The sequence below is a fragment of the Seriola aureovittata genome, chromosome 6 (assembly GCF_021018895.1).
Source record: "Seriola aureovittata isolate HTS-2021-v1 ecotype China chromosome 6, ASM2101889v1, whole genome shotgun sequence".
Taxonomy (NCBI): domain Eukaryota; kingdom Metazoa; phylum Chordata; class Actinopteri; order Carangiformes; family Carangidae; genus Seriola; species Seriola aureovittata.
The window spans coordinates 7,261,797-7,287,863 of NC_079369.1; the positions used below are offsets into that span (position 1 = coordinate 7,261,797).

At 39.1% G+C, this 26,067-nt stretch overlaps 3 protein-coding genes across 9 annotated transcripts; 1 reads left to right on the top strand and 2 right to left on the bottom strand.

Annotated features, from left to right (window-relative positions):
- Positions 1-15: 15 nt before the first annotated feature.
- On the bottom strand, positions 16-11,654 carry LOC130170861 (uncharacterized). 6 transcript variants are annotated; one of them, XM_056378539.1, is made up of 6 exons: positions 8,283-8,646; positions 5,367-5,497; positions 4,788-5,132; positions 4,307-4,357; positions 3,644-3,775; positions 16-656 (listed from the first exon to the last, which is right to left on the bottom strand). In XM_056378539.1, the coding sequence occupies exons 2-6, from the start codon at positions 5,407-5,409 to the stop codon at positions 499-501; spliced, it is 729 nt and encodes a 242-aa protein (XP_056234514.1). In that variant the 5' UTR covers positions 5,410-5,497; positions 8,283-8,646; the 3' UTR covers positions 16-498. The 6 variants fall into 6 exon arrangements, 5 of the variants coding, with proteins under 5 accessions (XP_056234514.1, XP_056234513.1, XP_056234511.1 ...); XM_056378538.1 differs by having other exon boundaries at positions 5,367-5,656; XR_008828051.1 differs by lacking the exon at positions 8,283-8,646 and having other exon boundaries at positions 4,307-4,352; positions 5,367-8,246.
- fsd1 (fibronectin type III and SPRY domain containing 1) lies at positions 8,796-17,237 on the top strand. The gene is made up of 13 exons (XM_056378533.1): positions 8,796-8,952; positions 9,782-9,877; positions 9,992-10,123; positions 10,841-10,942; positions 11,221-11,243; positions 11,670-11,791; positions 13,695-13,904; positions 13,999-14,097; positions 14,257-14,404; positions 14,565-14,647; positions 14,942-15,193; positions 15,381-15,469; positions 15,565-17,237. Exons 1-13 carry the CDS (start codon positions 8,938-8,940, stop codon positions 15,673-15,675), a joined length of 1,482 nt encoding a protein of 493 aa, XP_056234508.1. The 5' UTR covers positions 8,796-8,937; the 3' UTR covers positions 15,676-17,237.
- Positions 11,800-24,942, bottom strand: LOC130170860 (signal-transducing adaptor protein 2-like). Of its 2 annotated transcripts, XR_008828050.1 has the most exons (14): positions 24,728-24,942; positions 23,068-23,139; positions 22,842-22,961; positions 22,689-22,745; positions 22,365-22,513; positions 21,616-21,744; positions 21,394-21,463; positions 20,686-20,788; positions 20,506-20,595; positions 19,951-20,025; positions 19,774-19,815; positions 19,537-19,683; positions 18,198-19,382; positions 11,800-12,469 (listed from the first exon to the last, which is right to left on the bottom strand). XR_008828050.1 is itself a non-coding variant. In XM_056378534.1 (13 exons), exons 1-13 carry the CDS (start codon positions 24,812-24,814, stop codon positions 19,330-19,332), a joined length of 1,194 nt encoding a protein of 397 aa, XP_056234509.1. In that variant the 5' UTR covers positions 24,815-24,942; the 3' UTR covers positions 17,621-19,329. The 2 variants fall into 2 exon arrangements, 1 of the variants encoding a protein (XP_056234509.1); XM_056378534.1 differs by lacking the exon at positions 11,800-12,469 and having other exon boundaries at positions 17,621-19,382.
- Positions 24,943-26,067: the final 1,125 nt, after the last annotated feature.

Genomic DNA, 26,067 nt, shown 5'->3' on the forward strand with positions numbered 1-26,067 from the left:
TTTCAAGTGTGTGTTTTAATCGCACGTTTAAAATGTAAAATTAAATTGTATCAGATCCATTAGTGGATGCTACCATCACATATTTAAAATGTAAATATTACAAACTGTACAACAAAAACTGCTTTTTCAGCATTTTAAATTTTAATATAAACATACAGTTAATTTAAAACATTCAGTTCAAAACATTAAAATTTTAGTCTCATCACTATTTCACACTAAAAAGAACAATTTGCCACTTTATTATCTAACATATTAAACTACTGCTGGAAACTTTTTCAAATATTCAAATAATATAAGATTTCGAAACAAGAAAGAAAAGAAAAAAAAGACAAGAAAAAAAAAAAACTTTTAAAAATTTACTTGTGCACCTTCTGCCATCTACTGGCGGCTAATGAAAGATATATTTTACAGGATAAGAAATACATAAAATAAGATACAAATGTCCAGTTTGGGAGAAAAGTCTAAATCGTGTCTAAATAAACAAGCTCCGTGACTTCCTCACGGTTTTTGCCTCCGTTTGCCTTCGCCGTATCTATCCGGGGTCTGGAGGTCTGCAGAGGAAGGGGATGTCTTCAGGTGGTTGTTTTGCGCCCCGGGCCGAGGTGATGGTTGTTTGTTTGCCCCAGAACAACGCATGTTTATATAGACAGGATCCTCTAATGCATTGAAGAGTAAAAGCAGAATGAACACATGATGAATTTATGTCGTTACATACAAACTCCATCTATGTAATATGCCATTAACACCACGTCTAGGTTGTGGGAAAAATTTAAATCTAAAATGTTATTTGTGTCAGTGTTATGTTGTCTGTTTATAAAGCATTCTTGGCTAAATTCCCTCAAAGGATGTACCTCATCTAAAAAGGAACTAAATAAAGGTTAAAGATAAAAGTAACATAATGTTCCTCCATCACTGAAGATTTACTTTGAAGCGGGATAAAATGTATTTGGGTAAAAATTGTGAGATAAAATACAGTTTGACCCTTTAAATTATATATTATATATTACTGTGCAAATGATTTTTGACAGTAACAGTGTAAAGCAAGGAAAATGACATATATTTGGAAAGAAAGCCATTTAAAAACAGTGATAAAATACCTGATATAACAGGACAGTGGTAAATAACCTGTAATTTTCCTGTTTATTAATTTTACTTCATTTATAGTCATAATTAGGCACTGCCTGCAATTACCTTGGAATTAATTATCTACTGTCATTACATCCATGTTGCTGAAATATCAAATCATTCAAACTGGAGCAAACTCCTCTGATCCACTTATAGGCCTAATATATGGACAAATATTTATTGTCAGAAAGCTGTAATACTTCTTGTGTATCTGTTTCACAGATACTGTTTTCAATTCAGTCTATGTTGTCAGTTTAGGGTGACAAAGCTTCGTTTGCAAATTAAAAATCCATCAGGAAATGTAGGCACATATTTTCGGAGTAAAAAAAAAATTTAAGTAACTAAATTATCAGATATTATTGTTGTTCGTGTGCTGAGCCTCTCAAACAATGTTGAATTTATTACATTTTCCGAAGCACATTTCACTTTCTGGCCCGACAGCAGCCATATTAGAAGCGCCACACATTACAGTTCTTCTCCATAGCACATTTTCTGTATCACTGTCACCAGTTGTGATGTCATGTTCTCAAAACATGAAATGCAAACACTGCATCAATTTTATATTCACAGCACAACACTTGTTTTGTCTCATGAAAAGCCGTCACTCAAAAATGTTTAACCCATGCCCCAAAAGTCGATGAATTCAGTGCATCACTGCTGCCAAAATTCAAGTTCTCTTTAAACTTCAGATTGTTAAATGGTAAAAGAACCGTGTCAATTTAATTAACATTTAATTTCCAAACAGTGTAGTTGAGCAGCCAGCTGACTATATCAGTCGGACCAAACATCAGTTTCAACTAAAACGTCTACATTCACAGCGTCTGAATGACAGTGTACACATTTTCAGTGTGTCCCGTAGTCACAGTAAACACCTTACAGTAACTATAATACACAAAAGACCACTGTCTCATCAGGGCAATTATATAAATTAGAAACTACACTGTCTTGCAGGAACTCTAACATTCACAAGGTGTTGAAAATGAGGTTAACATCTTTTGTATATAAAGTCATTCACTTGTAAACTACTTCCTACTACAGAGAGGTCTGTTGTCTGCCTGCGATGTCTCACAGATCACTGTGTGTAAATGTGTTTCGGAAATGAGAATGAGTTGCTGTGAGCTATAAATGACAACGTGATAAACTGCACTGAAAAGTAAAGAATGTGTTACTAGGTGACTGAATTTCAAAGTCATCTGTTAACAATAGTTTCAGCAGTCCGACAATACCCGATCACTGACAATATGAACTGTTTACACTTAGAAGATGTGTGAATTGTGGCTGAAATATTTTGCATGTGAGGATTTAATAACGACGGACATAATTAGAAAAGCAATCTATGTCTGTTTTGATCACTGACATTAACTCGTCGTATTACAGGTCCAATTGAAGATAAGTGTACATTTGAATTCTGTGCAACAACAAGAAGAAAAATCATCTACTGTTTTGACAACTAACAAACATTCTCAATATTAATTTTCTCGAATCATCTGCTAAAAAAGTTCAAGCTGACATTTTGTAATATATTTTTTTCCTCTAGCCAACAGTCAAATACCTAAAGATATTCAGTTTACAATGATATAAACGATTAAAGCTCCAACCACAGAATGATTAAATGACTTAAATAGTTAATCAGTTATAAAAGTAGTTGCTTATTAATCTGCCGATCGATTAGTCAACTAATAGTTTCAGCTATGGACAAAAGTAGTGAAAGATTTGAGCGTTTCACACATATTTTGATATTTTTGGTTTCTTCATTTTTGAAGAAGTATCAAATGCATCTGTGAGAGTTTCAGTAAAGACAAAACAGATCCCTTTAAAAGAGCAAATAATTCAGCAATAATCTATGTGGAAATGTATTTTACATGTCAATTATAGGCTGCAATTGCAAGTAAAATTGTCTTTATGAGACACAAAGCAATAAAAGCGATGTGTGGTACGGTGTGGGTGGTTTACTTTACTTTTTTGTAAATATCTGACACAGTTCTCAATACCGGTCAGCTGGTTGTAGCTAGATCTTATGTATGCACTTCCTGCACTGAGCTCTGCCTGCAAAAAGTTGACCTTGTCTGTTCTAGAAATTAATGTCTTCATACTTTCCTCGCTTAAACCACACAGGAGGGTGGAGGCAGCCTCGTTCATCCTACAGACACTCTAAAGTCGTCTCACGCTGCGCTGTCTAACCACACATACCTCTTGCTTACTCAGTTTGCTTCCACCGGCCACAGTTTGGGCAGATAGAACTACCTGCTGTCATATCAAGTGTTTCCTTTCCCTTTGGTTGAAATACAGGCAAACAAAAAAAATGCGAAATCTTTGCAATGAAATGAATCCATCTGTAACTAGAGCACATTTGATCTTACTGGGTTGTGTGAGATTATTTTCATCTTTACCTCTCACCCTCTTTTTCTCAGAGCAGTTTTCACACTACAGTAGATACAGAGCTTATCTACAATCTATAGATGTTGTTTGCTGTAGTCTTATTAGATCAAGATCGTTATCTAAAGGAAGAGGAGAGTACCTCCGCTTCTGTTGCATCTTTTTCTCAGCAAGGTATATGTGATCAGCAGGACCATCAGGATGAAAGCTGAGACCCCCAACACGATCCATACCCACCAAGCAAAAGGGAGTAGGGATTGTTCTTGATGCGTCACTGTGAAAAGAGACAAGAGAAAAACTTTGTCTTGAAATGTGATCATATTTTGTGCCAATGTGTCCTTAATCCTTAATAAGCCATTATAAGTCATAATCGCAATTTCATTTTAAAACATTTGTGTTATTTAGTAAATACTGTATAAAACATGTTCTCAGGTTACAAATGGGCCAACATACAAGAATGAGGCTAATATAAAGTTAAGTGTTAAAGTGTTTTGTGGTTTCCATAGAAGTTCACACCTCACAGGAATAGATCGAAAAGCCCATGACCAGTTTTTATCTCTCACCCCCACGGTCTTATCACCTCCACCAGTGGACACACGACTTCAAAACCTGTCAGTTCAGCGGAAAATCTACACTTCCTGCCACCAGATATATTTTGAATATTGAGGTGAAAAGTTTAAGGACCAAGCTCAGACTGTGCTGGGTCCTAAAAATACATGGTGCATTATTGTTCATGGGTATGCATCCACACACACACACGCACACACACAAACTAACTCACACAGACACACACACACACACACACCTTGTTTACTCGTTAATAGTGACGGGTACGTTGTTTTTTCCAAGCTCTGCGCTGTGACGGAGGAAAAAACGATACTTTAACAAGCATTTGTTAGGTCTTGGCAAGCCAGAGTATTTCCAATATTTATGAATATAATAACAATAAAACATTAATAAAATAATAATAAAAGCTCTGCATTTTCTATACAGCATATAAACAGATAAAATGGTTTATAAGCCACTATAATGTAGTATTGAAAGCATTTGTCAGCAACCATAGCTCCTGCTGTGATCACTGATAATTGGAGGCTGATTTATGAAACGATAATGAATGACAATGTAGTAAAACAAAGCCACGATTATTTAAAAAATGTCTACATAGAAGAAGTTATGGTGATATATAGTTAAAATACAGTACATTAATATACTTTACATCTGCTCACAACTACATCATATTTGATTATAAACCATTTATTAAATGTTTGCATACTCTGTATACTTACCAATAACTACTTCTGTTCCATTGCTGTAAGTAATAGTATGACAGGGAATCTCTGATGTGACTTTGCAAAAGTACCATCCGCTATTATTGTGCATAACATTTTGCAACGTCAAGTGTGTTTCTCCTTGGGTGGAGATATTTTCACCAGCAATCGTCTCAGAGATGTTCTGTGAGTTGTTCAGTGAAGGTTCAGCTTGGTTAAAATACCAGCTCACCCGAAATCTTATATATGTGTCTTTAAACAAAAGACAGCACAAAGTCAGAGAGGAACCCAAATCAACTTTTACTTGCGTTGTACCCACAATCACACATTGTTGATCTGATCCCCCCAGAGCTGCTGCTGCCACTGTAAATAGATAAATAGATACATTAAAATTAAAAAATTTTTTGGTTTGTTCACCAGCAGTAACAAAAACTACAAACAGGAAACTGTGTTTTATTCTACAGTAGCTTTGCACATGTGAAATTTCAGTCTGTTCATTCATCACTGCATTCAGCATCATCATGCTAGACATATATGGATACTTGTTGTCAGTGTAATAACATCTTAATGTGTCAAATATCAAGTCAGGACACTCACCTGTGAACAGCACCAGAGCCAACTGCTTCAGCCTCATTTCCATTGTGTCATATGCGAGGTGGTCTTCTTTTAACTCATCCTGTCTCTGCTGCCTGCCTTCTGCACATCTGACAGAGCTGTAGACATGAAACCTGTGTGTGTGTGTGTGTGTTGTGTGTGTGTGTGTGTGTGTGTGTGGGTGGGAGGAGGGGTTTTCTATCAATGTACCATGAAAATGAGTTGCTTTCACAGAAGGTGCTGACTGTAGTGCAAGTTGTATATTCAGAAACCAAAGATGAAAATAATGTAGGCTTGGAAAAAGACAAGGGAGATCAAACATTAAAGCGCTGCTGTTCCATAACAGAAAGACATCAAAACGGCCTGCGATTGCTACCCCACTGCTATGCATAGCCTACATCCTGTACACTTCTGCAGATTGATGTCAGACAGCTAATTCCTCATTGAGATAAATATACATGTGCTGACTTGCTGTGAAAAACAAAACAGGGCACACGACGATATGAGGGGTTTATGAAACCCTTGTGGGTTTTGGTGCAAGGGTGCGAAAACGCATTTCACCATGTCCCCACGGTGTCTTACTAGAAAAGGAGCAATATGCTTCCGGTGACAAGACACAACTAAGTATGATGGGGTAGAGCTTTCAATTTCCAACCACAACCTATAAAATAATGGGCATAATATAATATAATAATTGAGACAGCAGAGATCAGGGACAATAATAATAATATTTCTTACAGTATAGCTTCATGCAGGAGAGATGAGATGATGCTGTTATGTTGTAATGATTTACTCTGTCTGCTATAAACCTGCCTTTAATTTCCTTTAAGTCAGTGGTTGTGGCATAATAAGTGACTGTGTTTTGTATTTGATTGTATGTGAAGTAAAGAAAAGGCCAAGATGAAACATCTCAAGTTTACAGGCGGTGTATCGCTTCTGAAACCTCAAGATTTTTCACATCAAGCCTGAAAGTAGGTCCTGTCTTAGATTATACATAGAGAAACTATGTAAAATTATTTGTTTAGTAAGACAGTGGTTTACATACAATAGATTTGACAGGGCACTGAAACATGTAACTTGTTGCACATTTTCAGTGTGTTTTTGGTTCATTATTATCACAATTCCAGCTTTGCCACAAAAGCAAAACGTATTATTCTACATATTTGGTTACAATATAAATACTTGTGTTGTAGTGACAAAGATTTGTAATTAAAAACACAAATGCTCTATTTTTTACATCCACAGAACACATTCGTATTGTCATCACTCTTGGATCTTGTGAGCAGAGTTTTGGCTTCCCTTTTACTAGTTATTCCACCATTATTTAGAAAATACTCCAGATAAAGTTATACTGTTTCATCAAAGTAATATTTAAAAACATTTGCCATGTAATAATGATACAGGATTTTCTACACTTTCAGAAAACCATCAGACAGGAAATCAATACCGCCTTGCTAAATATACTGGTATTCTTATTAACTACCAGTGTTGGAAAAAGTATTCAGATCCTTTAAGTAAAAGTATAGCAATACTACAAAAGAGTATTTTAAATGTAAAATACTCTGTTACAAGTAAAAGTCTGTTATTTCAAATACATATAATATATATAATAAATATGAGTAGAAAGCAATAACAAAAAAAGTTAGTATACAAAGTATAAAAAGTAAAAGGGTCACAAGCCACCAGTGAGCTACCAGTTTAATCTTAATGTTGTATTTTATGACCTTATTTCATTTGTTTCTTCATGTAAAATTTTAATCTGACATGTAACAAATAAATATATCTTTCAGATAAATGTAGGTGTAAAAAGATATTTCTGTCTGAAATGTCTTAGATTGAAGTATATAGTCGCATAAAATGAAAGTAAAATACAAATACCTCAAAATGAAGAACAGTACTTGAGTAAATGTATTATTTATGTGGATGGATGCAGATGCTGAATAAGTTATGTCAGGATAGGGAAATAACCAGGAGTTATACATTCCTGTCATGGATACTGTTCTGGTCCATTATCTAACAAATCCTCTTAAGAATATTTACTTGGACGCTGCCTGGATATGTAGCTGTGTGATATTAATTTATTGAACTACCTTTATACCACCAGCAAAGGTCCAGGACAAATTCAGAATTGCTACATGGTAATGAAAAGTAAAGTAAAGAAGAAATGTTTGAAGAACTCTTCATGAGAGACACAACAGTTTTAAATTAGAGGCAATCATTTTGCACCCTGATTAATTTCAGTCTTGGAAGGGTTTCAGGAGCTTGAAGCATTTTATCAAAAATATTTCAGCACATTGCTAGCACATCTAAGTGCATAAAAATATCTACATTTGTTTTAACTTGTCTTTTATTTATTGCATGATCACAAAGTTTTGTTTGGTTAGTGCTGTCATAGTGTCTTTTTACAATTATACCTTTTTACGTACAGTCTATGAAGTATACCTAAAACGCAATCTTAACTCTTCAGCCAAACAAAATATATTATTAATAAGGTATTGATAAACTTGAAAAAAGAAGAAGAAGTTTTTAAGGTTCTGTAGATCTCACTGCCACTAGATGTGCAGCAATATCTCAGACCAAAACAAATGCTTTGTAGGTCGCATCTCACCCTCCCTTCAAGTTCTCTGTCGGGACGCCCAGTGAAAGTGGCCACTAAACACTCAACAAGAAGCACAACTGAATTAAGTAGCCATGTACACAAAAACCAACAAAAAACAACCCAACTGCAACCATTAACCTACACCAGCGTTGCCATGATGTGCTACACCAGCAATGCTGGCAGTAAGCTAGCTAGCTATAGCAACATGTGCCAAACAAATTCATAATATCAATAACAGCAAGTTAGCTAACGTTAGCATGCGTACTGTTGCCAGTCGCTAATGAGAACAGGTAATATTAGGTAGCCATCAAGTTACTTACACACAGAGGGGAAGAAAAAAAAAAAAAACAGATCCGGGTCAAGCTGGAGCCTTGTAGCAGCTCATGAGGTTCTCCATCATGGTAGCCAAACTAGTATTATTATTATTTAGATAAAAACGTGGTTTCTTGAAAGGAGGAAATTGTGAACAGTGGCTTTCACCTGGACGCTGAACTGCATCATGCACGTGGTCGCTCCCTGTGTGTTTGTAAATGTAGGGAAGACCAACAGGTGGGGACTCTCGCATACGTGCACTATCATGCACGCGCCGCCGTACCAGACACCGGATTCATCTTTTACTCAGAAGGCCTTTATTCCACTATATCTTTACACAGAAAATAATGCTGCTATATTATTGTTTAAAATCTGGTTTATATAACTTTTAAAAATTATTATCAGTCTGGTCCAACAGTACCTGAAGGCAGCATTATTCACTCACACAACAGAAACACCACTACCCAGAATCCTCATCTGCCGCATGCGCTGTACGCACTACGGCCCAAAGGCGTTGGTGGTTGGTGTCCGTGCGAAGATGCATTGCACCCCGGCAGCATCAGTACCAGCTCTGCCGTGCTACTAAACCAAAAACCGGGGGACGGAGGAGAAATACCGGCGGTGTTTGCGGCTCGAGCGGCGCCGGTGCATCTGTGCGGCGAGATGGGGGACCAGAAGGTGAGCCGGAGCGGGAGAAACAGGTGTCTCTAGTGGGGGGAAGCCGTTTCAGGGCGTAGTGTACAAAGGAAGGAGGGGGAGACGCTGCAAAATTGGGGAGTTTGTGGATGCAGTGCAGCCTCGTACTTGACAGTCGCGTTATTTATTTTAATCAGTGTTTGTCCGGTTGAAGGTGAGCTTTATCTTGGTCAAGCCATCGACCACTTTGTCATATCGATGGATCGGCGTAACAGTCGCGGACTGGAAGGGAGGGGGGTGGGGGCTTGGCGCAGCTCCTCTCGCTTCAACAAACATTACACAGTCCTACAGTATGAATATGAATGGGCTTTTCACTGTGAGATAGACAGCGTGAGAGGAAATACGACGGGAGTGGTAACATATCAGAGGTGTAATTTGTATAATAATCGACCCAGTGTGGGTCCAGTCCTCTTGGAGTCGGCTCTTCAATCGTCCTGGAGCTGCATGATTCAATTAAAAATGCGCATCCTTCCGCCCGTGAAGTGTCCTCCTTCCCTGCGTTCAGAAGCTAGTCCTCTCTGATCCAGTCTGAAGAACAAGGGTTTAATCATGTATAAAAGGGAGCTGAAAGCCTAAAGCTGCTCGTGTCCTCAACCAAACACTGATTAGTACCACTTCAATAGAGCTGGTGTAATGTTTGGTTGGTAGAGAAACCTGCAGTGATTCAGCCCTCTGTGCCACAAGCTTTGGAGTCACTGATGGAGAATATGAAACTACATGCTCTTCCCTTTTTCAGTCTAAAAGGGTCAGACTTTGTCTTTTTCCAGGCATAACTGTAACAAAATGTTGAATTTTTTTGTCTGCTCTTCAGGAATCTCTGCGTAAGATCACCCACACGCTGGCCGTGAAGAATGAGGAGATTTCAAACTTCATCTGCACTCTCAAACAGAGTCTCGACAATTTGGAGGTACAAATGCACACACTGCTGAACTAAGATCTTCTTCATTTTAATCCAAAGTTTGTCAGTTTTCCTCTGTCCATGTATTCATCCAGTTTTCTTGCTCATTTTTTGTGACACTAGGCAAACTCCAGCCGAGTGCAGGAGGACCTGCAGTCCGAGTTCACCAACCTCCACTCAGTTCTGGACGAGATGAAGGAAAACATGTTGACACGCATCAAGCAGGAGAGAGCCAGCCGCACATATGAGCTGCAGGTAACTACTGATGTTTCTGCATTTTAATTCACAAAATAACAGCAAATGTATTTTAGAATGAATATTTGTAAGATGTTCTTATTTCAGCTTTTGTAGAACAAAATGAAACACCTTTTCAGTCTGAAGTACTCAAGCTGTGGTTGATTTTTTTTTTTTTTTTTTTTTGTGGTCATTTGACAAAATGTGAACAGGAAATGTATCACCGGCACATTTTGCGACTTGAACTCTTTATTCTGTATCATATGTATCTTGCCACAACATGAACACCGAATGAATGATGCATTTTAGCGTCTGACTAAAAACTAAAAAGCTGTTTTCAAAACTCTGATTAAAAATATAATAGTTTGGAAATTAACTCTTAATATTGTAATTTTTTTGTGGCAAATAATCTCTAAAATAATCTTGTTGATTTCAAAGTTCTGTCACTAAAGAGCTGATTTTTCTGTGTAGTATTTTTTATAACTGTCGTTTCAACCCTGCTTTAATGAAATAGGCTGTTATTTTAAATTCTTCTCAATATACTTAAAAATGACTTCTTGATCTTTGGTACATGCATCCAGCACTCTGTAGTCTCAGGACACAGCCATGACTATCAAATGATGCAGCTAACTCCATAGCCTTTGCAGAGAACATAATAGTCCCATTATACTGAAGACAAATGTGTGAGAGTTTGCAGATACCGTACTCTGTTTGACTGTGACATGATATTTTGTTCAGAGTCAGCTGAGCGCCTGCTCCAAAGCCCTGGAGAGTTCAGAGGAGCTGATGGAGCTGGCCAACCAGACGCTGTGCTCCTCTGAGACGGACGGCTTCACTCAGGTAACTGACCGACTCTTCTGCTGCTGTAATGCTGCCGCTGCCATGTTCCCCTGCTCGCTGTTTATGACTGCATTTTTAATGATTAATGATGAACTTCAGTGTCCATATTTATGATTTAATCTGTCCTTCTTGTGTTGTCATACTACCAGATATTTTAACACAGCCACCTGCGACTTTTTTGTGTCAAATGACAACATGATGGGCTACAACTCAGTTTTCTCTTCGCTCCGTATCTCTCCTTTCTCCTTTTCCTTTCCCTCTCTGCTTCTCCTCTCCAGGCGGCCAAAGACATTAAGGATAGGTATAGTACTCAGCCATCCATTGCTTCCCTTTTGTCATAGCCTCCTGTAACCAATGAGCTGTGTCATAATGTAGCATGCATGCATTGAAACACGTAGCCACCACACCCACTCTGTAGACAATAAGCACTATGGAAAACGTTCCACTCGAGAGTCTTTTGTCTCTGTGTTTCCCACTGTCTTCTAAAGTCTGTACCATCCTGTGTCAGCTCCTCCCTGGATGAGTGTTGTTCCCTCTCTAGCTCCGCTTTTTAAGTGTGGGTTAGGGTGATGAGTTCAGTGGTAGTAGCAGAAGTCTAGCTAGTGGCGTTTTCTTAGTTTGCAGTACTAGACTCACCTGTTTTTTCCCTCTGATTCAGTTGAATAATCGACCTTGCTTGTTTCCATCCCGTGTGTTTGTGCCTCTCTGTGTGTCTCTTTGTCTGCAGCGTGACAATGGCTCCAGCCTTTCGCCTCTCCCTCAAGGCTAAAGCCAGTGACAACATGAGTCACTTGATGGTGGATTTCAGCCAGGAGAGGGAGATGTTGCAGGGCCTCAAGTTTCTCCCAGGTCTGCTCTACTTTTAATGCAAAGACAGATAGAAATGAGAGATTTTGCAGACATTGTAATGTAACTGTGGATTTACACCAATACTGCATTTTTTCCATTTCTCCATTTCATGCTACTTTATACTGCACATTTCAGTGGGAATTATCGTGTCTTTTGATCCACTACATTTATTTAACAGCTGTAGTTTGTAGATACTTTACTAATTAAAGAGAAACCTACAAAGAGAAAAAACATATTTTCTTTGCATAAACCCCCTCTGTCTCAAGTAATCTTATTCCATATTTGAGACCAAGTTTTCCTATAGTGAAAAAAGCATTAAAAGTAACATTAAGCCTGTTTTTAATGCAAATCAATTTGTTTAAGTTCTTTTCTTTTCCCCTTAAAGTAAGTTTCAGCAATGCACCTTAAACTTAATTCAAGATACACAGTTTTCCCCTTTTTTTTAATCAAAATAATGGTACGTTGCAGAATCATCTTATAAGACTGGCAGCTCAATCTGTAACAGTACCCCAAACAATTCATACGAGGTAGTTTAAATCAGCTCCACCTCGACCACTTGTAACAGTAAAATGCTGTTTGCACATCAGTTCATCAGTAACTACAATGGCACTCAGTAGAGCACATACCTCCGCCAAGGCCAAATACTTTCTTCCACCAGATCTGGATTTTTATCTGGATCTGCAACAAATTGTACATAGTTATACATCTCAACAACATAAATATGTGTATTTTTTACATCAAGAGCCAAAAATTATTTCCTGAGAAATTGACCAAAGTGATTTAAAAAAATAAAAAATAAAAAATAATTCCTGGATCTGCCCCTTTAACCAGATCACCACCATTCCTCCATCAAGTTTGGTGCAAATCAGTTTAGTGCTTTTTGCATTCAAAACAAACAAACAAACACAGGTGAAAACATCATCTCTTCATAATAATAATCCAGGAATATGATCTATATACAACACAATGAAATTGGCCATTCTACAGTGCTTTAAGTACATTTAGCTGAAAATGCCTCTTTACTTTTACTTTTGACTATGTTGTGATATTTTAAACCAGTGTTCAAAAAGAAAAGTCAACAAATGCTGGTTAATATAGTCTTTAGTAGATAAATCTGTTTTAATAAATCAGTTGTGACCACACACAGGCATTAACATTTGAATGCTTTGGTTATACAGTCAGGGCCTTTGTTTTTAACTCCCGTGTTGCACTTTATTTAAGACAATACACTTGCTCTGTGCTGCCTGTTGGTCTGGTTTTGAGGTGCTACACTTCTCAGTATTTATTAATCAAATGACACGTATTCAGAAAGGGGGTCACTCACAGCGATGAACCACAGAGAGTTATGACACAATTTTGCAGATGTCTGTGGCTTGTTAACCTCTTTAGGGAGCGGGTGTGGTTTTACAGCCCCTGTATTTACTGAAGGGCTCGGTTTCATTTTGAGAGCAGCTGTTTCCAGCAAAAACCAGCTCTCTAGCAGCAAACACTGAACACGACTCTTCTAAATGTTGCCTTGTGTCTTCTCGATGTGTAAATGGACAATTGTGTGCTAACATGGTCGCCATAGCATCGTACAAGATGAAACTATACAAGGCTCGGTCAGGTGTCTTTGAGTTATTCTGCCCCCAAGTAGTAAAACATTTTTAAAAAATACAGCAGTTCCCTTGTTCCATGTGGCAGCTCACTTCATTTTTGTGATCAGTTATTTGTTGAAATTTTCATACAAACAACCAGACATGATAAACACAACAGTAACAATATATGAAGCCTATAAAAGGGAAGGATTTCAAAATCTGCTCTTTAATTAATATTTCACACATCAGTTTCTGCAGTGAAGCACTGAAACTGATTTTGGATGTCCCTCATAACAGAAATGCTGTTTCTTCTCTTGCACGTTCAGTTCCCGCCACTCCAGAGATCCAGGTGTCAGAGTGCCAGGTGTGTGACAACACAGTGACTATAGTGTGGACCCTACCGGAGCCTGACAATAAGATAGACCACTACATACTGGAACATCGACGGACAAATCACGAGGGTCCGCCACGCATCAGAGAGGACTACCCCTGGATGGTGGTGGAGGGGATACGAGAGCTAGATCACACACTGATGGGTAGGAGCAGGACTTTGAGGAGATTTGTGGCATTTGTTGTCTGAACTTTGATGAAGCTGACTCATAATGGACGCTTATGTTTTTTTACTCTCAGGTCTGCGCTTTGACACCCGCTACATGACGTTCAGAGTGAGAGCGTGTAACAAGGCTGTGGCAGGAGAGTTCTCCGAGCCGGTCACACTAGAAACCCACGGTGAGAATACAAGACGTAAAGCAGACTTATTCACAGTGGGACGTGGCTATTTAGGGTGTTTTACTAGTTTTAATGAGAAAAGAATATTGGATTGTGTGATATATAATATACCATTTTTCAGTCTGTTAATAAAAAGTCTGCCACCTTTTCTTTTTTCAGCCTTCACCTTCAAACTGGACTCTACTTCGGCTCACCAAAACCTGAAGGTGGAGGACTTGAGTGTGGAATGGGACAGCAGCGGAGGAAAGATACAGGACATCCGCAAGGAGAAGAACCGCACCAACTCCCCGATGCACTCTCCAGCCAGGTTTGTATAAATGTGAACTTCAAAAAAAGCATGTGACTATAAACAGGGGTCTAAAAAAAACACACATAAGGCCTGTGGTCATGTCACTTACTGTCATTATGAATACATCTCAGAAATATAAATCGTTGACAGTCTCTACCATCTCTCTGTCTATGATCAGGTCGGCCCTGATGTCTCCTAAGAGAGCACCGACGGCCCGTCCAGGCAGAGACAGGTTTACAGCAGAGTCCTACACAGTGCTGGGTAAGGATACGCTCAAGGTACAAGTAAAACTCAGACTGGAGTTACAGCTGTACATTTATTTGAAACAGAGCTATTCTGAAAGTATAAATTATTTCACTGCTCGAGGTTCAACTTCACTGGGTGGAGCAAAATAACTAAAGTGTAAATTGTTGAGTAACATTAAACATTCAGATCTGAGTTAAAAGTGGAAAAGGTTAAGTGATACCTTTTTAAAAATGTTATGTAACCACAACTCTCAGCCTACTCAATATTGATACTGCAACTGGTATTACCTTGGCTTATGTCTCATTACAGCTGACACCATGATTGACGCTGGCCAGCAGTACTGGGAAGTGCGGTTTGACAAAGAAAGCAAGGCCTTCGCTGTCGGGGTAGCCCTGCGGAGCCTTGGCCGATTTGACCAGCTGGGGAAAAGCAGCGCCTCCTGGTGCATCCACCTGAACAACTGGCTGCAGCAGAGCCTCACAGCCAAGCACAACAACAAGGCTCGAACACTGGACTGTCCGATCCCAAGCAGTATAGGAGTCTACGTCAACTATGATGAAGGTAAGATATTCACATCACTTCTGAGCTCTTGAAATTGACAATTTCCACTGTTTTTATAATAAACTAAATGATTAATTGATTATTTAAGAAAATAATTGGCAGATAAATCAACAATAAAAAACACATCAGTTGCAGCCCTACTTTAATATAGTAAATATGTGTGATTTGCCTTCTTTATTTTCTCCAGGTGTACTGTCTTTCTACAACGCCAAAACCAAGCAGCTGATGCACACCTTCAAAACCAAGTTCCAGCAGCCACTTATACCAGCTTTCATGGTGAGAAATGTCTCTTTAAAAATGTCTGTCATCTAAAGGAGTGTGCTGTGACCTTTCTGTTTATGAACTGGCTGTCAATGTGCTGCCCCCTGCAGGTGTGGAATGGCAGTTTCTCAGTAGTGACAGGCCTGCAGGTTCCCAGTGTAGTGCAAAGCGGCCAGAGGAAGAACAGCGGCACCAGCAGCTCCAACGCCAGCCTCACCTAGATCCATCCACCTCATAGAGCTGGACACTTGCCAGCTCTGCCCAATCGCAGTCACCCGCCGCAGAATCTCCTCTGCCCTGACTGCGGTCAAAGCCATCATGGAAGAGTTACATCACTAGAGTATGATGGTTCAGCTTGTTCCTCACGTCTGTGTTGCATGACAACAAAAAATGTTTTTGGGAACACACGAGTCATCAGCGCCCTCAGTGACAGAATTCTTCAGATGTATGACTCTGGCTGTTGTGATTGCTTGGGACACGTTAGGTGTAGTCTTGCTAGTTTTCCTCTCTCTACACATTCATTTAGCACTGTCCCACTGCTGCTAGAGCAAAGATTTAGCGCTGGCCGCTGCCCTTCCTTCCTTCCTTCCTTTCCATCACCAAAACTGTCAGCCGTACTGTCATGCAGATCAGCTGCAGGTGCAGGGTCAAGCCCTGTACTGTCCGCACTCTCCCTGTGCCTTCCTTGTCATTTCCAACCTGATTGGCTAAATCGGGTGATCAGTACCAACATGCGAATATTTCACAGCAAGAAATGGTCTCACTATTTCAATTTAAAACAATGTATTGTGTCAGTGTCAGTATAACCTGGTTGTATCGTAGCTTAGTGGTAATTATCACCTACTGAATCTGCCTCTATTCATCAACCAACCTATCTAACCAAAATAACAACTTGCTCCTAGTGCTACAGTGCTACTCAATAGAATGTAGTTTATTACTGAATCAGAATTTATTAAACTCTACTTTGCCAGTGGCTCATGGCTCATAAGAAATGAACAGCACATATTAGGGGTGTTGTATTTGAATTCTTGGGCATGCAGACTTAACAGTGTTTTCACTTTGTAGTCAGGACCTACAATCTGCGTGCAAGAAACTGGGTCCTTTAGCCTCCTGCTGAGGTTCTGTTAGTTTTACATTAGAGTCAGTGTTGGGCTTCATCTGACAGCCAGACTCTGCACAGAGAGAGGAAGTTTTCCTCAAATTAACGTCTTGTAGTGGAGTCATAGAGCCTTCAAGACATGGCTTCAGGATTTTGGAAATGACTGTACTGTATACATTTTATTCACCTGACTGCACCCTAATGCTTGTATGTATAGTATGTATGTGTCCTATCCCTAATAACGCCACTTAATTTGCTGCAGAGAGATCCTGTTATGAGTAGTGGGCTGTCTGTAGTCCAAATATAACAAATAGCTAGCCAGTAGCTCCAGCTAACAAACTGTGGTGTGAGAGTTAGGCAGGTTTTGGATCCACCTGGGTGAGAAACAAAAGTGAACTCTGGAAACTGTTTACTGGTGTTATGAAGTCCTTATTTGTGCACCACCCGACCTCTGAGTAGCGTCCTTGTCATACATTACACATGGTAACAGTCTTGCTTTGCCATGTTGCTTCCTCTGAATGCATCTCCTGAATAACTGTAGCCTGCAATGCTTTAAAGAAGCTTTCAGCTGAGAATTATGTTAACTTTATTTCACATGCTGACAAAATGTCACAATTTATTGTAAATAGTTTAATTTTTCCACTATAATGTATCAGTCATTGAGGTAATAAAGGAGTGAGAGCACTTTGTTCATGGATGTCATTTACAAGAAGTGTAAAAAAAAAAAAAAGTGCAACAAAAAGTACATGCACAGAACATCATAAAATAGATAGACAGGTTTCTAAGTGCTGCATTGAACATACTTAAAGTCACTTGTTCATGGGTCTGATTTGAAGAATTAAAGCAATCAAAGATACTAAAGTGAATTTCACTTCGCTGAAAAACAAATGTATATATATATATATATATATTCACAAACAGGGTTTACTTTAGCCAACCGCTAATTTTTGATGTGGCTGGGAGAGAGGCAGTAGTACATTTTGTTTTTCATATACATATATATATATACACACACACATATATATATATATACAGTGACGGCTGGTTGTGATATTGGATGGATGGGGTAACGATGCATTATACTCATCAATAGTTCACGCTTGAATCTAACCCTAACAGCATCACTTCCGAGATACCTAGTTACAGCAGCAACAGTGTTTTACAATACAAAAAAACTTATATAAAGTATATACAAATAGTGCGTGCGATATTTCATCAGCCAGTTTTTGTTCATAAACAGTTAACATACAATCAGGTAATTCGTTTTAGCTAGTCTTGTTTGACAGATGATCAGCTAACTGGTCAGAGTCGTCTGACCGCAGCAGAGCTAGCTCGCGTGCCCCACAAAATTTATTAGCCCACAATCCAAAGCTAGCAAATGCCTGTTTTTCTTAACCAGATGGCCCTCATCGAGTTGTTGTTAACTTTTCCCAACACTGAAAGCTTTACGCAATTTAACAATATGACTTGTGCTACACACGTTTTCTAATTTTGTCAGATAAATGTTTCAAGTCCACAATTCCTTGCTGGGTCCGAGCCGTGTGTCCTCCAAAGAGCAAGCATGGAAAACAGAAAAAGTGAATTCTTAGCTACACTTGCCGTTAGCCAGTCCTTTACGTTGGTACCAAGTAACTGAAAACTTACGATTTTGTGGTTTGTCTTTTTGTGTTATTTGAAGATCGTTTGGACGATGTGCCCCCAGTCTCTTCAATTCCAATGTTTCCTCCGAAGACATTGAAGAAAATGGATGAGAAAGTAAACAATCCACTTCGTTCATGCTAACACCCGCCATTCCCACGGTCACGCGCCTCTCTCGCGCCTCTCCCTCGCCACTCTACAGCAGGTGCTACAGAAGCCGCTCGCTGTGCCGTCATTGGTCAAAAGCCTGTGGCCTGTGGTCTCAATGAATTTAGCCCAAATCATCAGTAAATCAAAGGGGCCGTGCCACGACAGTTGACACTACGAAGATAAATTGTAGTTGATGTTAATGTGTTTGGGCTGTAAAAATAAGCCCGTTCAACTATATCCCTTGTTTTTCTTATGACATTGATGCTTTTCCTGCTCTAGTGTCCACCAAAATAAGAAAACAATCTGTTCTTATGTTTTCTTTGTTGTTGTTGTTTTGTTTTTTGTTTTTTTACAATTTCTCATCTTTTTGCAAAAGATAAGGGGGGGCCCTGTTAGCCCATTTATACCAGCCGTCCCTGTAATATACATGTGTATATATATATATATATATATATATATATATATATATATATATACACACACACACACACATATATACATATATCACATGCCTGTAAAGGCAGAGCATAGTCACTAGATACATTTAAAAAATATATAAAATTATACAATTGAAAATGACAAATTGGACAAAAACAACACTGATATAGAAAATTGATTAAGAAAATGCACACCACTGTCAACGGTAAATGTGCAAAATGTACAAGAGACACAGTGAAGATAAAGTGACACGTACATCCCTCTTTACAGTCGATTAATGCGCTAATGAGTGTAAGGGAAGGTTCAATCAATAAAGCGTTAATCTTCAGAGTGGCTTTACTGCTGACCAGCAGCCAGTGAAGAGGAGGAGCAGAGCATCGACTCAGAGGAGGAAGAGGTTGTTCATGTAGAAACAGCTTATCTCTGTTCCCGTGCGTTGGTTCGTCTTGCAGGGACAGACTGGGAGGTTGGCTCTGCACTGGTGCGAGTCAGCTGCTGAGGCACTGTTTCACAGATGGTGATGGCTTTAACAGACTCCCACTAGGAGAGGTCACTGTTCACACTTTGCCTTTTGTTCCAACTTTAGTTTCAGCTCTGTTATTGCTGTGAGAGGGAATAGAGCATATCAGACTGTCGATGAGCTTCAGTATTATGGCAAGAAAGTAAAATGACATAACAGGAAAATATGAATTGAGAACACAAATTTATCTGCACAACTTATTGTCTAAAGAAGGTAAAGGTCTACATGTGGACTTACTCTGTGCTAGAGGGTCTGAGTGGGTTCTCAGTCTCAGCTCAGACTTTGTGGAGGAGGAAGAGGACGAGGGTGATGTACTGAGGGTCAATTTGCGAGGAGCAGGAGTCGGAGGCAGGATTGCTTTCTTTGGAGTTTTCTTATCTAGCTCTAAAGGACATAAAAAGAAAATTAAAAATGAAGCCGTGCAGCGGGTAAAGGGAGTATTCTGAGATGGAAAGCTCAGACAGATGGACTCACCTGACGTGGCTGAGGAATCCTCGGACTCTATGTCTTTCTCCACTGTTTGAACACAGACATTAGTTAGTAGCAGCCATGGAAAAAATGAAGTCCTACCTGTTTCAGTTATGCAAGACAGAAGATCAAATGTCAGGAATGTCAGATTGGCTGATTGATAGGACTGCTAGAATTACTCACTCATTTCATATAGACACGAATCCTCTTCTATAACTAGTGCTGGTACTGGTTCAGGAGTCGGTATTCTTGGAGCAACTGTATAACAAATTAAAGGGTTGAAAATACAATGACAGAGGTAAACAACAACTGCTGTCACAGTGCCCAACGCAAGCAGTAATGCTCAGCTGGTCTTTCAGATCGGTTGATCCACCACTTTGGTTTAACTAGTCAGGTCCAGTATACCCAAGCAATGTGTGAAGAGACGTCTTAAGCAGACAATGCATTGTTTTAAGGGGCCACAAGCCCAGACATTCAGTCTTTGTTTGCTTGAATCCAAACCGCAAAAAAAAAAACCAAAGAATTTCTACCTGTCTGTGTCTGACGTAAAGGCAAGCAAACCATGAGTGATTGTGTGGGTGTGGGTAAGAGGACAAACAATGCAACTCCGTCTCTACACGATAACTAAACTCACCAACCACTTAAGATACAGTATTGCTTTTCCCTTAAGCACGTTAACTCAGTTTATAACATAAAATAGAAGATTATACAACATCTTATCATTTGTCTTAAGAGTACCTGGTTTGGGAGGCACACTTGGTAGGACAAGGTTTGACGGAGCATGCTGAACACTTCTCTCTCCATTTTCATTATCAGACCAAATGAAAGCTGTAAAGGAAAAAAAAAAGAAAAAAAGTCACAACTTACATAAGTCTTGTGGAGAACATGGGATGAAAATGCTTCAGTTTTTGTACATACAGATGTTTTTTTCATACGGCTCCTCGATGATGAGAGGAATCAGAACCCCGTCAGTTTTCTCGACTAAATAGTTGATCACATCATGCAGAGTGGTGCAGGGGACCTGCAGAGGGAGCAGCCTGTTTTTAACTACAGGTGAACGATCCAATAAATAAAACAGGTTTTTAATATTAATAGCACTACATATCTAAAATGACTCAATTACCACAATATAAGTATTAACATTCTTGTAACTTTCATCACGGTTTGAAATTGAGATTAATTACTGATGTGAGTCATTAGTGCCAACAAGGAAATCAGGTGTGAAAACAACTTGCCAGTGCGCGTGCACACACACACACACACACACACTGAACACATGCATCATTTTATGCCAGCAGTGAGTCATGACAGCCATCATTAAAGCCACTTCATGTGACGTATCATCTTTATTGCACCCTCGTGTTTACTGGTAATCACCCTCCTCTTTTCCAGGAGGTCCCATAATAAATTTAATCTAAGTCTCACTTCAGCCTCCAATAAAACCTTGCAAAAGTTTGGAAAAAAAAAAAGGCCATATGAGTTTACCTTATTGTTAGTTTTAAGGACAACAGTTTAATATGACAGATATATCGAACAGACTAACACCTCAGAGACCAGAAGTTTTTTTTATCTGTGGCTCACACAGTATAAAGTACCTTAAGCTTAACCAGATGTTTTAATACTTACAGGATTGTCCACATCAATGACGAAGCCCCCTTCATGTTTACGATTCACACGGTAGTGTTTGAATATAGAGCTGATAGAGAAGAAGAGGCAACCAGAAGACACAAATGAACACATCGACACTTTATAGTGTGTGTGTGTGTGTGTGTGTGTGTGTGTGTGTGTGTGTGTGTGTGTGTGTGTGTGTGTGTGTGTGTGTGTTTGTGTGTGTGTGTGTGTATGTACCCCTCATGGTCTTGTCTGGTGGTGACAGCAAAGGTCCCGTCATTTCGAGGCCTCAGGAGCAGGTTTCCTCTCTTGGCCTCTTTCTCAAGCAGCAGCTCTGCCTCCAGACGGGACACGACGTGGTAACAACTGCAGATGATACAGAAGGAAAAACGTCATTCATCTAACATTGAGTTCATTAAAAAGCGTCACATCAGACCACACATGTATGTACATGAAAACTAGGAAGTGTGAAGTTTTGTCTGAGATTCAAAGTAGCAAAGACCGTGCTGTGCTCTCAGCCTGTAGATTTGTTTTTTTAATTCTGAAAGCTGCTCATACCGTGAATCAGCCAATAAAACATGAAATTAAAAACAGAATATATAAAGAGCATTTCATATATGTATTTTTGTCTGAAAACCTAAAAATCCCCACACGTGCAGATACAGTAGCTCTGCCTGGTCAGTAATGCTATGAAAACTTAATAAACTGTAAAGGTGCAGAGACCCAGATGCATGTGTCCACTCTGTCTAGAAAAGTTTGGGAATTTGGTAAAACCACTGAAAAAAAAAATCACAAATTTTCATAAGAAAACAAATGAGTCTTTGTTGAATTGAGTCATTCCTTTCTTTTCTTTTTTTACCACTCAAGACCCTTTTCATTTCAAAATGCTCTTTCTTAAATTTTAATTTTGGTCACGTTTTTTGTATCTTGGCGTCGGCCCTTTACATTGGCCAATATCAATACTTCCGTGTCTCGTCAGTACTCACGCTGGCATGTCTGCTTGGAGGCTGATGTAGTGACTGGAGGTGTCAGCAGGTGGAGGGACATTTTTTAGTCTTTCCTTCTCCTTTTCTACTGCCTCTTTGAGCATGTGGATCTGACCTGGGAGCAGGTTGAGAGAGGAGGGTACCGACAGCTGCAGGGAGACACACAGGTTCTCCTTTAATTTATTTGTACAAATGGACTGAAATCATCAGCATCTGCCCAGATTTTCATGCATCTAAACATCAGTGTCTCATGAAACTCACATTTTAAACATTTAAAGTTTTATAAGACAATAAAATGTGAGATAAATGTTATACTCCACAGACCTCAGTCACAGAGAGGATATAGCCCTTCCATAGCTCACGAGCTTCTGTATTAGGAATCTAGAGAGACAACGGAGAGAAAAACAGTGAAATAAGAGGAATTACTTTGAAAAAAAAGAGAGGATGACTTACATATTTTCTATATATTCTCCTCACAGTGAATTTGACATTTCCATCTTTCATCTTGAGAATGAGTCTGGCTGCGTGTAATTTACGATCCTGGCTGCTGTCGTCCGTTACTGAGATCAATCCGCTGAGATCCAGTTTCTCTATGTACTGATGAAACACACACACACAAAGTCCCAAGTGTTGGCTTGATCAAGAATTTCTTTTGAGGAATAATCATCCAAATGCGTGTAATTTATTAGACAAAATAACTTACATTAGTGTCTCTCTTCTCATTGAAAAAGAAAAGCATGTTGCCACACAAGCAGGTCCACAGTTTCCGGGATGTCTGCACAAACACAAAAAATAGAAACATACTGACTGAAAGACGGCACACCGAGCACAGAAAACAGGAAAAAAAACCCAGACAGATTTGAGTTGATGAGTCAGGTGCTTATAACTACAACTGAAATCAATGTGTGCTTGTCCTGGAAGAAATGTAACTGTGTCACCAGATTCATTTGTGTGTAGGCTTGTAAAATGGGACTTTTGGATGAATCAAAGTCTAGGATCTCTATTGTCTGTTTCAGAGCTAAAGGTGTCGCCGACGCTGCGTGTTACAAGTAATACCTGAACTCAAAACAGCTTAAAAGTATTGGACTGTAAAATTGATACGTTTGTACAGAGGGGAATCCCAAATTAGTGCCAAACAAACCCCTGATGTAACTGAGCACCCCTGCTCATCTTGGATATGCCTGAGGTGCCCCAGGTAAAACATTTCCCCCATGCTCTCACATGGTTTCAGGTGAGTGTGCATGTGAGTGTGTACAGTCTCTTAGGGCTTGGCAGAACAGCCCACAGGATTTATTATTTGCAAAGCCTGCCACACCAGTTTGCGTCTTTACTTTTCTCTCAGCTCCTGGCTCGCTCTAATCTTTATGGCACAAAGAGCTGAGAAGCAGTCAGACCAGTCTGACAGATGCTAATTTTCTTCTGGAAAACTCAGGTCAAAGTCCACATTAATAACAGGTAACTATGCGACATTGTATGATCTAATGACAGGCGGCTCCGCCCACGGAAAACAACACTTAACCTTTCTTTATCTGGTTGTTCTACCTGGGGCTGTGTTTGAAGTGTGCTGCTAAACCACTGCACTTAACTATTAAGCATGTAATTACATTGCAGTTATATCAATCACGTGCTAGTGCAGGTGAGTGAATGAAACAGTTAAACTTCTCGTAAAAGTGGTCAACAATGTTACAGCAGAGCTCCTCTTCACAACATCATAGATCAATTCATAGATCAATTTATCGCTCGATTAGGTGCTGAAAGGCTCTGACATTTAAAACATATTAAAGTTGGTGAACTTCAAATCAATGAATCATGTTTCTGTCTGTGTCTCTCTGTCTCTCTCTTACACACACACACACACACACACACACACACACACACACACAACAACAACAACAACAACAATCAGTATTTTATCAGTCATTTAAGTCACTTCTCAAGGAACATTTTATCAATCCAGCCTCTCAATTTTGAGGATTTGCTGCTTTTGTTTTTCTCATGAGATGGTAAATTAAACATCTTTTAGTGTTGCTTAACGAAAGAACCAATCTGACGCTGTCAACTAGGGTTTCTTCATTAATCATTTAATTAATATCAGTGTGCAATATACCTGTCTGTAAATTATATTTGTGAATTAAGTTATTATAATCGTAGTATTCTTATATTCTTGAGCCAGATGTAATGCAATTTAATTCTGCTGTGCACTTGTCCTTGTGTAAAGTTTGAATGACAATAAAAATCTATCTATCTATCTATCTATCTAGGAAATTGACAGATTAAATGACAATGAAAATAATAGAGTAATTGTTATATACAGACCCAGAGTCAATAAGCCATACAATCTTTGACCCTCTCTAACAAGTTACCTTATCTTTGAACGACCTCTTCTCCAGGTATCCCTCATAGTAACAGTTCGGCAGCTGGCTCCTCTGTCGCGCGGGTTGCTTTGCCATAGCGAGGACAGTAGATGCCCACGATAAAACTGACTTTAATACAGCTCTCACTGTGAAGTTGGACTAGATTTCAACAATAATATATCAGCAGGATCTTCTCGCTCGTACTGATGTTCCGTTGAAAGTGAAGCAAGGACCTGTCCGTCACCGGGTTGACAGACAGGAGTGTCCTTAACGCTGATTGGCCAATGTGTGGAGTGGGCGGGTGTTTTATAAAAATATCCACAGGTGAAACTACTTGTGACGAGGATGGAAATCACCTGTATGCTTAGGAATCTCTGACACAAATGCCAGTGTGTAACACGTGTTTATACATTTTTAAATGTAGAGGAAATGAAAAGATAAGCTTCTGTGGTATTGACACTGACTGAGCTGGAAAAAACTGTTCCTGGTAACTGTTAACAGAACAAAAAATTCAAAATGGTGTTGCACATGTTGCCTGCTTTTGACCTGTGAAGACTTAAACATCTGAACAGTGCAATTAAGCTTACTGAATCTTAAAAACAATGTCAATGTATAGCTATTGGGTCTTTCAAAAGAAAAGCTTCCGAGCAACCAATAAATAGTGCAGTGTCTCTTATCTAGTGAAAGTATGAAACCACGTCATACAAGGTTAGTGGTGGTTAATTTGCTGTGAGTTGTGGTCTAAACTCAAACTGCTGAGGCTGAACAGTTTTAATCTAGATAAGCATGAGAGGGGAGAATTTTGATATTAGGTGATAGTGGTTAATATCACCTCCTTTATACAGTGGCAAAGGCTCAGCAGCTGTCCACACAGCTGGAAAGTCCCCTACAGTGATGTTATAGCCTATTGAATGTGAATGATGAAGTTCAGCAGGAAATTAAAGGATCAGGTGGAACATGAGGATGTAGATGGTACATAAATATAATGCTGATTTCATAACTTGTAACGTCATTGTTCATACTACTGAATAAGTGAGAGGCCTAAAGGATTTTATGGGATTTAAGGCAGGTTTGAGGTAGGTAGGGATAGGGCACCATCTGCTGGCTCTGATTTGTTGTCAGTGTTCAGCCCATCGAATACACTAAAATTAAAGTCTATTTCAACAGTCCTGCAATAATTACTATCTTTTTTAAATTCTGGCTTTCCCAACACAGGCTACTACTGCACAGTGATCCCTGACATTATGTGTGTCTATCTGGATCAGCCATCATCTGGGACATAAACAAACTCTGTAGTAATCTGTTCTCCACAGTTTCCTGGAAAGATTATTTTAAAACAGGAGCACACA